This window comes from Antennarius striatus, chromosome 14 (assembly GCF_040054535.1).
Source record: "Antennarius striatus isolate MH-2024 chromosome 14, ASM4005453v1, whole genome shotgun sequence".
NCBI lineage: Eukaryota > Metazoa > Chordata > Actinopteri > Lophiiformes > Antennariidae > Antennarius > Antennarius striatus.
In genome coordinates, this window is record NC_090789.1 from 1,252,868 (window position 1) to 1,268,202 (window position 15,335).

Below are 15,335 nucleotides of genomic sequence, written 5' to 3' on the forward strand. Positions count from 1 at the left end.
AATAACTTGTTTTGGTTTTTTTAAATCCCGGAACAGAAACGTGATTAAAATAAACTCGTTTGATAAACAGTCGTAAACGGCGATTCTTCCTTGAATATTCTGACGCGACTCTTTCAGAAATAAATCTCACGTGGTCGCCAGGCTGGATGTTTTTCGTCATGTTCCATTTCTCCAAAGAAGGCTCGGCCGCTTGAGGAATTCTTCTTCCTGATGTTTGTTTATTCAGAGACTGAATTAGAATCACCTGTCAGAACATCTCCAGCATCAGGCTGTCTGTCGTCACGGCGATGCCACTGAAGTTTATTTGTGTTGGAACAGGATGTGGGCCTCACGGGTTCTGGTGACCCCAGGGGGTCGGCAGGCTGCCTGTTATCTATTAGAGGAAATATTTCCCAGCAGGCTTTGTGGTCGCTGCAGCCGTTCAGCAGGAGGTCGGAGGAATACCTGAGTTTATGGGAACAGGGTATGACCGGAATGTTATCTGAGTCGTCATGGCGACAGGATAAAAAAAGTATTTCTCAAAATAAGGGTTGTTATGAACCCTGTTGTCCATCTTTAATTCACCAGTTATTATTCTGAAGCTTCATACACACACACACACACACACACACACACACACACACACACACACACACACACACACACACACACACACACACAAAGATATCTATAATATATACGCGTATTTTATATATATATATATATATATATATATATATATATATATATATATATATATATACAGTAGTATATATATATATATACATATATACATATATATATATATATTTCATAGTTAAATTTAGCAAAAAATACAAAATATATAATAATTATAATTATAATAATAATAATTATTATTATTATTATAATTGCTATTGTACTATTAATATTATGATTATTTTATTTTTATTATTATTATTACTACAAATATTTTATTTAATTTAGCAGCAAGAAGGCACAAGCCAGTGTCTTATTGTGTCGGTCCCAAGTCCGGATAAATACAGTTGTGTTAGGAAGGGCATCCGACGTAAAACTTTTGCCAAATCAAACATGGGAATCACATCTATGATTTAGATGGAAAACAGGGTTACATGGAGGCAACTGATTCGCTGTGGCGACCCCTGAAGGGCAAAGCCAAAAGAACATTATATTTATTTATTTCAAAAATATTTTACGCTAATTGTTCATAATGTAGTTCTAAGATCTTGTTTTATACGTAACAACACATTCCAGGTAGTGTTTTAGGCTAATGTTAGCCAGAGAATAACAGATCGATGCTGCAGGTTCATCTTTGATTATTGTAAAAAGTTATTTTCTTTAAATGCAACTAAGTTCAGACCCGTCTTCGGGGATCCGTCTGACAAAAAAAACACGTTAGCAAATTTTTCCCCTGTATCACGCTTCGTAAACGTAACTCAGGCATGTGCTAACACGGGTTGAGCTACCGCACAAATTGATCGCTGTCACATCTGTGAGGAGGAATGTCGAGCCTATTGCTGCGCCCCCCCCCCCCCCCCCCCAGGGGTGAAAACACACCGGCTTCAAATGTCAGAGTGTTTCTGTTCCAAAAAAACTAGAAACATCTCAGACATCTCCGTTTCCCGTCTCCGTCTGGTTTTTCTCGTACAGGATGGAGGATGTTGGGGAAGCCGGGGGGGGCCCTTCACCAGAGGGACCAGGGCCACATGTGGGGTCTCACTAATCAGTCTGTGGATTCAGTAAAAAGTAAATCGGGGATGAAAAATATTGGATTTCGTCAGAATCGCCTCCAGATTGATCTTCATTGAACCAGCAGATGGTTTTACGACAGCCGACAGGTGTTTTCTTTTGCAGATGAATCACATCAGACACGTACAGGTGACTAATCGACTGAATTCATTTAACAAACACGGTCCAGACACTGACGTAAATCAGTTTTCTAAATGACGCAGGTCGTAAAGGTCTTAATTTCATCTCTAATGTGGAGAAGAAACTCATAAAACTCGAAATGTGGGTCATTTTCATGTCCGGAGAACCTAATTTTAACTCTTACAAGTCTGTAAATAATAGTTTTAAGATTCATGTGAGAATCAAGATTTTTTCAGCCAATGTACTTTTTTTTTCCCTTTCTAAAATACATTTTGTTCTGAATATGGAGTTTTATATTATTTCATAATATAGGAGGATGTTGGTCACATTTAAGGCAGATTTTATGAATTTGAAGATCTTGGATTAAAAAAAAAAAAGAAGATTTAGAAGATAAATATCTTTGATAATAGAAAAAAAAATCTGTGGGGTTATAATAGTTATATTTACAACAAAGTCATTGTAGTCATACGTCTAAATTCATCCGGCTTTCATAAAATTATAGTTCCACTATGTGAATTTTGTTGTAAAATAAGTCCAATGTCTTTAAAACGCAACCAAATTAGTTATTCGTAGATTTTAACGACAAACTCGACATTCGACATGAAAATCCCTTGACTAAAACCAGCGTCGTGCGCTCTGGTGCCCCCTAGCGGATAGAGGGGCTCAAAACAAGTTATAACTTTAATATCAAACACTTTAATCATCTATTAAAACATGAGATCAATCAAAACACTTTAAATATCAATCGATACTTTTAACTCTGATAAAAACGTGTTTCCTGTCAGGAGTGAACATTCCTGCTTTAACGCGGTTAAATTCAGGTTGTTTCATGTGTGGGACTGACGTTTTGTTACAATGATGAGTAAAACAAACGCACTACTGTTCAAGAAAACAAAAAGTTACTGGAATTTTATTTTGAAAATAAAACATGTAATAAAAGAATATGGGGTATTTCAGGGTATTTGGCTTTTAACAAAAGGAAAAAACACTTTTTTTCTTCTTTTTTTTACAAAAATGAGGCATGAAAATTAACTACATAATAAATACATTCTTTTTTTTAAACACTATACAAGATGACGGCTTCCTGGAGGCGAGAATGCACCGATCCGGTCCGGTTCTGTTCTCCTGTGTGAACGAGTCGAGTTCCATCTATCAATCTATCAATAACCAAACCGGCCAGTCAGATCGAAACCACAGCAACAAACACAGTACAGGTGGAAACACAACGAGTTGGAACAACAAAAAAAAAGGCATAAAAAGTTCACAGAAGTCTTTGTTACTCTTAGTTTGTCCTCGTCGGTCCAGTTTTTAGGTAGCATAATCCTGGAGGGGACAGAAAATAAAATCACGTCAAACAGAGAAATTCATCATCAGCGAAACTAAATTCAATGCAAAATAAAAGTCAAACAAAGCAGATTTTTAAACATTTTCAGAAACAAAACCATTTTGCTGTGACGTATTCTGACTCTTATAAGACGATTAACGGATTAACGGACTTACGGCTCTCGGTTTCTTGTTGACTTTCATGTCGAATCTGCAACAGAAACAGAACGAAGCTGTAAAAACGTCAGACGATGAAGCTGCTTCTGATGCCAACGGAGGATGACGAAGGCTGCAAATACCCCCAAATACCCCCTAAATACCCCCCAACACAACAGCGCTAAATGATGTTGGTGTATGACGTGCAGAAATCAGAAACCCGGTAAAAAGATCTGAGGAGTCCAAGAGAGTTGGAGCAATATTAAAGGAATTAAACCCCCAACAGCAAGCAGGAGCGTCTAAGATCATGCTGGCCGCATTCCAAACTAAAGACAGACATGGTGGCATGCAGCTGGCGTGAGCTAGCAGGCGGAGCCTCTAGAAGCAGGACAAACACTGGAGAAGTGAAGGATGGGTTCTTACAGCAGGCGGGACGCCGACACCACAGGAACAGGAAGTAAAAGTCAGACTTACTCAAAGTCATAATCAAACATGGCAGAAGGACTGGAAGGGGGGGGGGCAGCATTAGGGAAAGGAAGAGAGCAGCAGCTGTTAGTTCACGACCTGAGACGGGGGCTACGGATACACAACACCGCTGTCGATGCACACACACACACACACACACACCGTCAGGAGACGGGCGGATGGATACAACATCAGTGAGACCGCATCTCGTTCTTTACCACGTGTTGGCGGATGGATACAACATCAGTGAGACCGCATCTCGTTCTTTACCACGTGTTGGCGGACGGACACAACATCAGTGAGACCGCATCTCGTTCTTTACCACGTGTTGGCGGATGGATATGACATCAGTGAGACCGCATCTCGTTCTTTACCACGTGTTGGCGGATGGATACATCAGTGAGACCGGATCTCGTTCTCGTTGGTGGAGTAAAGACGTAGCTCGTGTGTTCTTGTGACTTTTGTGTTTCTTTTCATTCTTTATCAATTTTTTACGTAACTTATATATAACTAATTATACACAGATAAAGTCTGCAAGTCTATTGGTTGATGAAAATATTTTGTTTTTCATAATTTAGGGGTTTTGGGACCAAATAAAATGAGGTTTGGGAAACATTTCTATACTTTTTAATAGTTGCATTTTTAAAAATTCTTGTTTTATCGTCACACCTTCTTCTCCCACCGACATGTTTGTACATGTAAACAAATCAACAATCAATAAAAACTCCCATCAATCAATCGTCAAACGTGACCATCACCGACCTGTGTCTGTTTTTGTTCTTCCTCTTCTTGTGGCTCCCGTGATGGCTGCCTGAGGAAGAGGAGGAAACGGCCTTCTGGGGCTTCAGGTCCTGCAGCGTGGAGTCCACGTCCTCCGTGTCGTCCTGACTCGGTTCGTTCTCCTGGTTCTGGAGATCCGGTGACGCGTCGCTTTCCGTTCCACTTCCTGCCTCGCCTGACGCGACACAAACTCAAAGCGTCAGGAGACAAAAAGACCACGAAGAAGAAACTTTTCCACAACGACGGCGCCGAGACAAACTCACGTTTTTCATTCATGTGATCTGGAATCCCACCCAGAGCACACACCGCCTGCAGATCAAAAACCAGGAGGACGTTGGTTCGTTTCTCCTCACAAAGCAAAAGAGGAACTAAAAATCGTTCCAGGAACAAATCTTACTGCGACCGACGTGACGGACGACTTGCTGAATAAACGCTCCGCTTCCTTGAACTTCCTGTTCCTTCTGTCGGTCTTGCTGTTGGAGTTCCTGTGGAAATGACACAAAAATGTCTGTTACCATGACAACGGCACACCCAATCATTTGCTCTCTGATCGATCAAAACGACAGATCTTCACTTTTAGAACAACTGGAATGTGTGTGATGCCTTACTTTTGGTTGGTGAGGTATCGATCCCATCCTCGGATGATGTTGCCGTACATCTGGGTGTCTTCTAAGTAGCTGCCTTCAAACGCATAGATTTGTCTTTCCAGGTTCACCAGGGTTTCCTGAGGGAGTTGGATCAATCCGGAATTAATTATGAAAACAAAACAGGAGCTCGACTTGTTTGTCAGACTGTTTGAATTCAAGGTGCTTATTTTAGTGTCATTTTAATTTTTGTGTTTCTGAATTTATCTGAAACATTAAACGAGAGTTGTTTTTAGTTTGTGACCAATATAATAATATTTATTTGTAATATTTTTTCTCAGATAGTATGAATTTGGGGTATTCTAATGTTTTTACTTACGTGTTATTTTGATCTGAATTTATCATTAACAATATAAGTGAGTGGTTTTTAGTCTGTAATCAATATAATAATCACTAATTTGTAATATTTTTAATATCTATTTATCAGACAATTTGAATTTGAGCTGTTTTAGTGTTTTAATTTTAATGAATCGTTTCTATTCAGTTTGGAATAAACTTCCTGGTTGACTGTCCAATCAAACACAGGCACGCAAATCACGTCCAGCCCTAAGATCTCGCGAGAACTACTCCAAACCGGGCGGCAGCTACGATGTAGAAATGCTAGCTAGCTAGCTAGCTAACAGAACGGGTAACACCCCGTGGGCGCAACATAATCATATTTTTAGACATTTGCACATTTTTTTAAACTTCATAACGTTTTGAAAAGGTCAATAAAACACCACCGTGTTGATAAATCCAATCAATAATAGATATCTATACAAATGCTACCACCGTTCTGCTCCCCACATAATAGCCGGACTAGCTAGCCGAGCGGCTAACCGAGGCCTCCGCTCGTAAATATAAACGCTTTAATTCGGATCGATAAAACATTCAGTGTCGCTTTTTTTGAGTGAATGGAGGTAAAAACTTCTCACAGCGAGTTCCTGTTTCCTCTTGACCAGCTCTGCGAGCTCCCGGCGGGTGTCCGGGATCTGCGGCGGAGTGGTCTTCGCATGCATCGCCATGATGGATGAAGCTAACCGAACAAAACAGAGGCGGGTTGCTATAAAGCGGGTGACGCTCCCCGGCGCTGCCGCCAGAGGGCGCCAGAAGTCACACATGGCGTCCGCCAAGTGTTTTCACGCTGCCATGGCAACAAGATCTGCGTCGTTTAAGTGATTTTAACAGGTAGCTGCGACCTAAAACATGTGCAACAAGTACCGGAGAATTAATAAAAGTGAGTTTAACTTTGTGATCTTTAAACTAAACTAATTGAGAGCTGATGGTTGTTCTTATTTTAAAGCAGATCAAATTCCACCTCATTCTGTTTCATCTTTTATATCAACTAAATACCAAACAATGGTGACAATAAGTCCAGAAGAGAAAGAGCTTTTATCGAACGCGAGGAGATTCCCTTCACGCCTGTGTTTGGTAGGAGATTTTAAATTTAAACGTTATCGTTTCTAATAAAGACCATTTAATATGATGAAGAGTTTTTGTTTTCAGAATGGAAATCCAGGACCGGCCAGTTACGACTGTCGCTCCAGTGCTGAAGTTCAAAGTCCATCCTTTTCAAAGAAAGGAACCACAGGATTTGTTCCATCCAAGGTCAAGATCACATCGTTTACAAGAATTACTGGGAAGCCATTATATTTTATTTATTTAAAATTAAAATTAAAATTAAAATTTTTATTCTTTTGTGGTATGGAGATTATAAATCTTGTAGTCGCCACAGAGTAGCATCCTTTTTCCATTTTAGTTTATTTGGCAAAGTTTTTCATGCTGGATGCCCTTCCTCTTGCAACAAATTGCATTTTATCCAGGCTTGGGACCGGCCTACAGTTGACACACTGTGGTTTTATATATTTATGTCCAAATAACATCCTTAGCATGAGCATTAGCATGGTTAGCATCTTTAATTACATACTAGTATTTACATTTGGTTCCCTAACGTGACTATAATCTGTTGTATTTTGATCAAAAATCCAATCTTACATCTCAAAGCTGACTTGAGATATTTTGCCTGCACTGATTTAAATATTTTTAAATCTTTTTATTACATTTGAACCTCCAAAAGCCCCTCAGGGCCTCCAGGAACCCCCACAGAGGCGTCCCGGGACCCAACACCTACAACCTGCAGCGCTCGCTCACCGGTCGGCGTGACTTCAACGCCGGCGTCTCCCGGGTGTTCAGACTGCCTGTGGCCGTTCCGCCGGGCATACCGAAGCGCGGAACTCCGGCTCCAAACCAGTACGACGTAGGTGACCACTGGTGGGCTCTGGGGGGCGTCCTCTGAGGCCGTCGGTGAACGTTTTCTCGTTTCAGATCCGCCGCGGCAGCAAGACGACGTTCTCCTGGGCCGGTGGAACGTCGGCGTTCCTGTCCAAAACCGGACGCGGCTCCTTCTGCCTGAACAAAAACGTTCCGTCGCCATGTAACGTTCCACGTTCTCTACACGACGTCGATCATTCTAAAGCCGTTTTATTTCATTTAATGCTAATTTATTCGTTTCGTAAAGGCCACTATGACGTGAACAACAGTTCCATCCAGCGGGGCTCCAGGGCCGTCCTGTCCCCCTTCAAATCAAACACCCAGAGAATCCCCCCCCCAGTGGACCACCACGTCCCGGGCCCCGGGGCCTACAGCCCCCATCAGGCCCCTCCAGCGGTGAAGAGGACCCTCCTGCCGTGAGCGAACACACAATATTTATAATCTGTGTTTCACAGCTTCAGAATGTGAACAGTTTTGACTGTCTTTCCAGAAGGGGGCACTATTTGGCAATATCAGCCCCTCCTCTGATTGTCCCTAAGGCCCCGCCCCTTCCGGGCCCCGGGCAGTATGACATCGGGACCCCCAGGGGCCCGCCCAAGCATCCCATGCCCACGGCTGCATTCGCATCCAGAACTGAACGAATACCCCAGAAGCCCCCGGCCGACAGAAGACCAGGACCAGGTGGGCTGGGAGCGTTTCAGAGGGTTGTGGGTTCGAATCCGGGGCAGAGTTGAGTTAAGTCTGTCTGTGTTTGTAGGTTTCTATGATCCACACGTTTCACCAAAGCGGTCCTTCTTCTACAATGACTCCAGAGTCTGGATCCCGGTCTGAAGGACAACTTCATGTGGATTAAAATCCTCCATCACGGGTTCGTTTCCACGGAGATGAGGAAGCATCGAATCCCCAGCAGCTGGTGGTCCAGTCAGCCCGACGCCACGGCAACAGCTGAGAGCTTCAGATGACATCACCGCCAACTGACGAAACTGGACAAAGAACCGTCTGGACAGGAAGAGGACGAGAGAGACCAGGATGGAGAATGAACAGGATGGAGAAGAAACAACAACCTCTGATTGGACAACGAGCCACGCTGGAAAAGATAAAGCAAAAAACTTGTTAACTGCATCACATCAAGTTTATATGCTCAACAATATTCATATTTATGTGTGATAGGTGAACAGAAATGGGTGTGGCAATATAGCTAGCTAGTGCCCCCTAGCGACGCCCTCCAGGATAACACGCAGGTACGAAATGTGGAAAACAGTTAACTGACTAGGAGCAAAACAGAGGCGAACAATGTCATTACAATATTATAAATATTATAAAAAATAAAATTATATTAAAATTACCAGTTTTTCATATATATATATTTACAGTATATATATGTGTGTGTATATATATATATACACACACACACACACACACACATATACTGTATATATATATACTGTGTATATATATATATACTGTATATATATATCATATATATAACATATTATATAAAATATATTAAAATTTGAAAAAATACATATGTACGGAAATGTATTAATATTCAATACATTTTAATATATATTTATATTAACTATATTAACATTATACTGTATATGTTTTTCCATTTTTAATATAATTTAAAAAAATTCTTTCTCGAGTTATTTTAAAATAAAAACATTTACTTTTGTAACTGACCCGGAGAAAAATAAAAATTCTCAACCTAAACGAAACGGGAAGTTAATTTAAATTTCGTTCCATTTTAATTTAAAAAAAACAAAACTTTATTCACTTTTCTAACTTCACACAGATTATTCTTGAATTAACGGATTATTCCACAATCAAACAAATCGACCTGAATCCACTTTGTTTTACTTTCTTCTTCTCCGTCTGGCCGCGCTCGAGCCTGCATCTCTTGAATCACGCGGAGCGCTCGAGCCTCTGTCCTGAGGTGGAGCGCGAGCCTTTTGTGTGCGCCGACCTCGGAGGGGCTCGAGCCGCCCGTCGCGCGGCACCAGGAAATGGAGGCGCGGCGGTGACAGCAGACACCAGAACGGGGAGGGCGTTCGAGCAGAGAGCAGCTCCGAGCATCCGCGACGGCCCAGAGGTTCGAGCTAAAGACTTCAGACTAAACCCAAACCACCATTATTAGCCGTTAGCATCCCAGCTAAACGCGGTTTGACGTCAGTTTAGCCGCAAAACGTGACGTTTTTTAAATTAAAAAAAAAAAAAGGCTGTCCGACGCTGGAACTCTTGTCTTGTGTAGGAAAAAAAAAACTTCCTCCGCGTTTCGATTCATTTCGTTTCTGTTTCCACGTTCACAGAATTTCCTGCTTCGAGACGTGAAGATGAGCGACGCCAATCAGCCCAAAGTGGAACTTTTTGTCAAGGTAAACGTTCCCAGTGCAGCCATCTAATGGTTTTAATGGGTTTTTCTCCTCTACTGGTTTGTTATTTTAACCTGATAACATCTGAAACGGTGTTTAGGCTCACCTGTGCTGACTCAGCGGCTTTACAAATCTAATCTGGTTTACATCTAATCATGTTTACATAATCTGCAGCGACTTTAATCTAGATTTAGTTTGTTGGCGAATCTTTTTTTGCTGTATAAGAAGCAAAACGCTCCCCTCGCCTGACCTGAAGTTTCCATCATGACATCATCATTAAGTCGATGACGACGTAGTTCATCCACGTCCTGCTTATTAACCCTTCGTAACACTTCATAAACCCTTCATTAACAGTATAATGTGGTCTCCTGTGGCGTTACCGTTGCTAACAGGTTGCGCCGCTTTGGAAATGAAGGAGCGTTTTGGATCGCCTCCTGAAATGCCTGACTGCAAATCAGTCAATAGCTGAAGCAATAACAGTTAAGATGTTTGCGATGTTTGATTCCAGGGTTGGGAATGTGACAGTAAGGAACGCCGGATTAGAAATATGTGACGAATGCAGGAATGTTTCTGCGGCGCTCTCTTTGTTGTTATCGGCTGCTCAAACTCCCTTGAAGTTCGTCGCCCGTTTGGATCGCGTTCAAATCGTATTTTGACGTGTTTTTTGTGTTTTTGTCGGCAGGCGGGCAGCGACGGCCAGAGCATCGGGAACTGTCCCTTCTCCCAGCGGCTCTTCATGGTGCTGTGGCTGAAGGGAGTGACGTTCGATGTCACCACGGTGGACATGAAGAGGTGAACACTCCCGTCTGACTCCCGCTTCCTGTTGCAACAATGAAGGAATGCGATAAAGCCCCTCCCCCTCCCCGGTACCAAGCGGCGCCGGAACCAGGGAGCGTTTCGTTCGGCGTTAGCAGATATAAAAGCCGCCGTGACACGAGCTGCAGACGTGACTCATTTCCTGTTCTGATGTTCCTTCCCTGCTTCCTCTTTTTTGTTCCCGCCCCCCCCCTCCTGCGGTTGGATTGTCTTCGCGTCCGTCCGTCCCTCCGCCGGCAGGAAGCTGGACGTCCTGAAGGACCTGGCCCCCGGCACCCAGCCGCCCTTCCTGCTCTACGGCTCCGAGGTGAAAACCGACACCAACAAGATCGAGGAGTTCCTGGAGGAGAATCTCTGCCCCCCCAAGTAAATCAGCCATCCATACATCCAACTGTCCCATCATCCAACCATCATCCAACATACATCCATATGTACGTCCATTCATACATCCATATATACATCCATAAATGGTGATTTTTGACAGGAAGTCAAAAGAAAATTGCTAAACAGATTTAACTGACAATGATTCGGTTCAAGTCAAACATTATATATACATATATATAAAATACTCCACATATATACAGTATATATATATAAAAACAAGAGATTTTACACATATATATATATACATACATATATAATATATATACACATATATTTGTGTATATACAGTATATGTATATATATCCTTATATACATATATATACTTATACACACACATACTGTGTGTATGTTTTGTCTGTACACATAGACACAAAACATACATCAACACATACAGTACATACGTATGTACCTAAAAAAATACATACATATATGTACAAATATAAATTTTTTCTTACTTAATCTATTAGATATACACACCTATGCAAAAAACTTATGTACACACATGTGTGCAAAAATGTCTGTATATGTATGTTTTGTGTGTATGTGTATATATACACTTATATATACAGTACATACCTGTATGTAAGTAAAAACATACAATTGTTGCCTATGTAACCAGTTATTTATAGATCAATAATGTATGAATTGAGTGATGATGATCAGCTGGTTGTTCACTATGAGTCACATGTTCTTGTCTTGTGTTTTTTTCTTGTGATGTTTTTTTCTCTAAACTTCTAATTTTTCACATTCCAGGAATATTTTTTTTCTTGCCATGCTGATTGATCATAGATAATCAATAATCACTGTGTTTGCTCAGGTATCCGTGTCTGGCTGCTCGTAACCCGGAGGCCAACACGGCGGGGATGGACGTTTTCTCCAAGTTCTCTGCTTACGTGAAAAACTCCAACCCTCAGAACCACGACAGTGAGAGCAGCTCAGATGAAACATCTAAATGAATTCTGTTCCTGTGGAGTCACGACGGAACCGCCTTCACTTCCTGTTTCTGCCCCCACCTTCAGATCTGGAGAAAGGTCTGCTGAAGGCCCTGAAGAAGCTGGACGACTTCCTCGGCACCCAACTTCCTGACGAGATCGACCAGAATAGCGCCGATGAGGTCGCTCCCTCGTCCCGCCCCTTCCTGGACGGCCACCAGCTGACGTTGGCCGACTGCAACCTGCTGCCCAAGCTCCACATCGTGAAGGTGACCTCCTGTCTGAGGCGGGGCAGCCTGGGGAGGGAGAGGTGGATTGTGGGTAACGGGTGTGATTCCCTTCCTCCAGGTGGTGTGTTTGAAGTACCGCGGCTTCAGCATCCCCTCGTCCCTCACACACCTGTGGCGGTACCTGAACGCCGCCTACGCCCGTGAGGAGTTCGCCTCCACCTGCCCCATCGACGAGGAGATCCACATGGCCTACGCCTTGGTAGCCAAAGCGCTGCAGTAGAGGGACACACACACACACACCGGACGCACACACACACACACACACATCACGAAGCTGCCTATCAGATCAATCCGGGCCGAGAAGGAAACGTTTTTTACTTCTTAAATTGTTTTTTTTTTTAAGGATCTTTAAATTCTTCTTCGTCGTCGCGCCTCAGAGAGGAAGAAGTTTTGTTCTCCGTCCCTTTAAGGAGGGGGCGGGGCACCGCTAACCGTTACAGAGGCAGGAAATGATTTCTATCGACCCGCGCTCCCCTCCCCCAGACGTCTAGAGTTATCGCCCACCCAGCGCCTCTTGTGTCTCGTACTTCCTGTCCTGAGTGAAGGTGTGAAAGAGGAAGAGGAGTCGCTTGTGTCGGATGAAACGAGTTAGCGACAGGAAACAGGAAGTTGAATGTTAGCATGCACACATTTAAAACAGCACACATGTAGGTTGTAGCTGTGGGAGGATCCTGTAGTGCCAATAATCCCTCCGTCTTCACTTCCTCTTTCTGTTTAGTGCTAACAAATGTTAGCATGCTAACACACCAAACCCAGGTGGTGTCAAACCTGCTAAAGTTAGCCTTCTAGCATTGTCCTGAGCATTTTAGCATCCTGACTCAAGCACTTAGCTTCAGCTGCTAGCGTTACTGTAGATTGGCTAGCATCGAAGTGTTCCCATTGGTCAATATTTGGGTCTATATATCTGTAAATAAAGGATGTGTTTCATTTTTTGTTGACAGTTAAAAAGCTAAAAAAAAAATCACTGGATCAGGAAGTAAAAGCCTCGTAGGTTGTTGGATTGATCCACTGAACCAGTGGGAGGAACTGGATGCTAACTGGATGCTAACAGACGTGAATAAAGATTCATAACCAGAATGAAAAGTGAAACCTAAGTGCAATTCGATAATAATCTATGCAGATTACTTTGTTTTCTAAAATGAACCATTTAAAGGGACCAAGTCTGAAATATTTCAACGCTAAAGAATTTTTAGCATTTGTGTGGAAAATATTTTCATTTATTGCTGTTGGACAGAATAAATTTTAAGGTTCTTTGTCGTTCAAATTTTTAAAAATTTTTTTTTCATTTTACTGTCTTAAAGAATCTTTTTTTCTTATTTTTTTCCTTCAATGGATTGTAGCGTCTTTTTTTTTCACGCCATTTAAAAGACATTAAAAAGACAATCGAACCACCAGCGCATCGATATCGCAATAAAAGACATCTTGATAAGAATTATTAGGACTGTTGTGTTTTTATTAACTGCACAAAAACAGTTTGAATTAGCGTCATAGCTACAAACAAGTAAAACACAAACATATAAAACCGAAATAATAAAGAAAAAATCTCAAGTTAATCAGATTGTGACGTAAATTCATATTATTGGCTAAAAATATGAGATAAAATCAAACATTTTAGTGTTTTTGTAAACGGAGCTGCGTCGACCCGTCAGGCAGGGGTCAGCCCAGCAGGAGGCCGACCGCCATCAGCAGGCAGAGGGTGAGCCGCGCTGCACCACTGCCACCGGGGGGCGCCGCTGCGTTACACAGGTCTGTGTCGCAGCACACGTTGGTGTAGTTGAAGTAGAGCCCGCTGGCGTATTTCTGCCCGCTGATGTCACACTGGGAGGGGATGGCGCAGCTCTTCTCGTACATCGTCACCTGGAGAGAGCCTATGGGAGCAGAGGGAGGGGCTTAGGAACAGAGGGAGGGGCTTACAGAGATGACTCCGCCTTTGTTGGAAGTGTTTGATCCTGATCCGGTTGGTTCGAGCTTCACACGCTTTTCAAAGTAAAATGTTTTCATGCTTTAAAATCTGCAGCGACACACACACACACACTCACACACACACACACACACACACTCACCTCGCCGGCCCGTGGCCTTGCTGGACAGGCAGCGCTGGCCGTTCGGACACTCCTGAGGGAACTTGAGGCAGTCCAGAGGAGAGATGGCAGGAAATACGCAGGTGTAGCATCGCAGGCAGGCTGGAAACCATGGCAACCACAGTCAGAGGCGGGGCTAACAACTAGCATTACAGCTAACCGTCACGAGGCGATTTGATCGTCACATGAAAACAACAAACATCTGGTTGGAAGCTTTAAATGCAATCAAAACTTTTTCATCCTATTTTAAATTTGCGTAAATTTGCATAAACGCCACCTGTGGGACCTTCAGGTGGGAAATGAACCCAGGACCTTTGAGTACCTGCCAGCGGGAGACAACACAGGAGAAGCGTCAGGAGTTCTGGTCGAGTCATGGTTGCGGGTCCTGATGTGTCGCCGGGGGAAACGCTGCTGATCCAGTGACGAGTCAGCACATCATCAGGTCCAGACCCGCCCTTGCAGCTCGCTCCTGTCTCACCGGGACGCGAACCGATGCTCACGTCGACTCCGTCTCTTCTGCCGGAGGCCGGAGTCGGGCCCCCGTGTCGCTCCGGCCCCTCCCTGTGGCAACTAATTCGATTTGGAGGCTGATTACGATCAGGAGACCCGCGTCAGCGCCGCTTACGAGCGCCGGAGTCTCAAAGCCGTCAGCAGACAGGAAGACCGGGATGACCTCTGACCCCACAGAGATCAATCAGAATTATTGGTTATAGGTTTAGAACCCTCTATTAGTTCTGTGAATTTGGGGGTTTAATGATTGAATACAGTTAAACCTCAGTTCCAGGAGACGTAACTTAAGTGGAATAAACCGGAGATGATTATTCCAGTTCTGTCCTGAACTTCATTAATGAGTTTATTTTAATAATATTTGGTTAATTTGAATCTATTTTAAGCTGACAAAACAAATTTTATTTTTCACTATCGTACAGAAAAAACATCTCCGTCTCCTCTTCAGCTGTTCCTTCCTCATTGCAGGTCACGGGGGTTGCTACGA

General features: G+C 42.9%; 4 protein-coding genes across 4 annotated transcripts; 2 read left to right on the plus strand and 2 right to left on the minus strand.

Annotated features, from left to right (window-relative positions):
• Positions 1-2,742: 2,742 nt before the first annotated feature.
• On the minus strand, positions 2,743-6,316 carry meaf6 (MYST/Esa1-associated factor 6). The gene is made up of 7 exons (XM_068332349.1): positions 6,131-6,316; positions 5,181-5,296; positions 4,970-5,057; positions 4,836-4,881; positions 4,555-4,747; positions 3,349-3,382; positions 2,743-3,171 (listed from the first exon to the last, which is right to left on the minus strand). Exons 1-7 carry the CDS (start codon positions 6,314-6,316, stop codon positions 3,157-3,159), a joined length of 678 nt encoding a protein of 225 aa, XP_068188450.1. The 3' UTR covers positions 2,743-3,156.
• Positions 6,317-6,524: 208 nt separating this feature from the next.
• Positions 6,525-8,790, plus strand: stpg1 (sperm-tail PG-rich repeat containing 1). The gene is given in 6 exon segments (XM_068333681.1): positions 6,525-6,626; positions 6,702-6,803; positions 7,273-7,490; positions 7,493-7,882; positions 7,957-8,147; positions 8,224-8,790. Coding segments are annotated over 6 exon segments (1,047 nt in total). The 5' UTR covers positions 6,525-6,554; the 3' UTR covers positions 8,298-8,790.
• Positions 8,791-9,337: 547 nt separating this feature from the next.
• On the plus strand, positions 9,338-13,692 carry clic1 (chloride intracellular channel 1). Its single transcript, XM_068332351.1, has 7 exons — positions 9,338-9,558; positions 9,776-9,841; positions 10,521-10,630; positions 10,895-11,020; positions 11,856-11,962; positions 12,058-12,239; positions 12,319-13,692. The coding sequence occupies exons 2-7, from the start codon at positions 9,800-9,802 to the stop codon at positions 12,478-12,480; spliced, it is 729 nt and encodes a 242-aa protein (XP_068188452.1). The 5' UTR covers positions 9,338-9,558; positions 9,776-9,799; the 3' UTR covers positions 12,481-13,692.
• On the minus strand, positions 13,693-15,064 carry LOC137606978 (prostate stem cell antigen-like). Its single transcript, XM_068332352.1, has 3 exons — positions 14,664-15,064; positions 14,324-14,443; positions 13,693-14,128 (listed from the first exon to the last, which is right to left on the minus strand). Exons 1-3 carry the CDS (start codon positions 14,713-14,715, stop codon positions 13,917-13,919), a joined length of 384 nt encoding a protein of 127 aa, XP_068188453.1. The 5' UTR covers positions 14,716-15,064; the 3' UTR covers positions 13,693-13,916.
• Between the last annotated feature and the right edge of the window lie 271 nt (positions 15,065-15,335).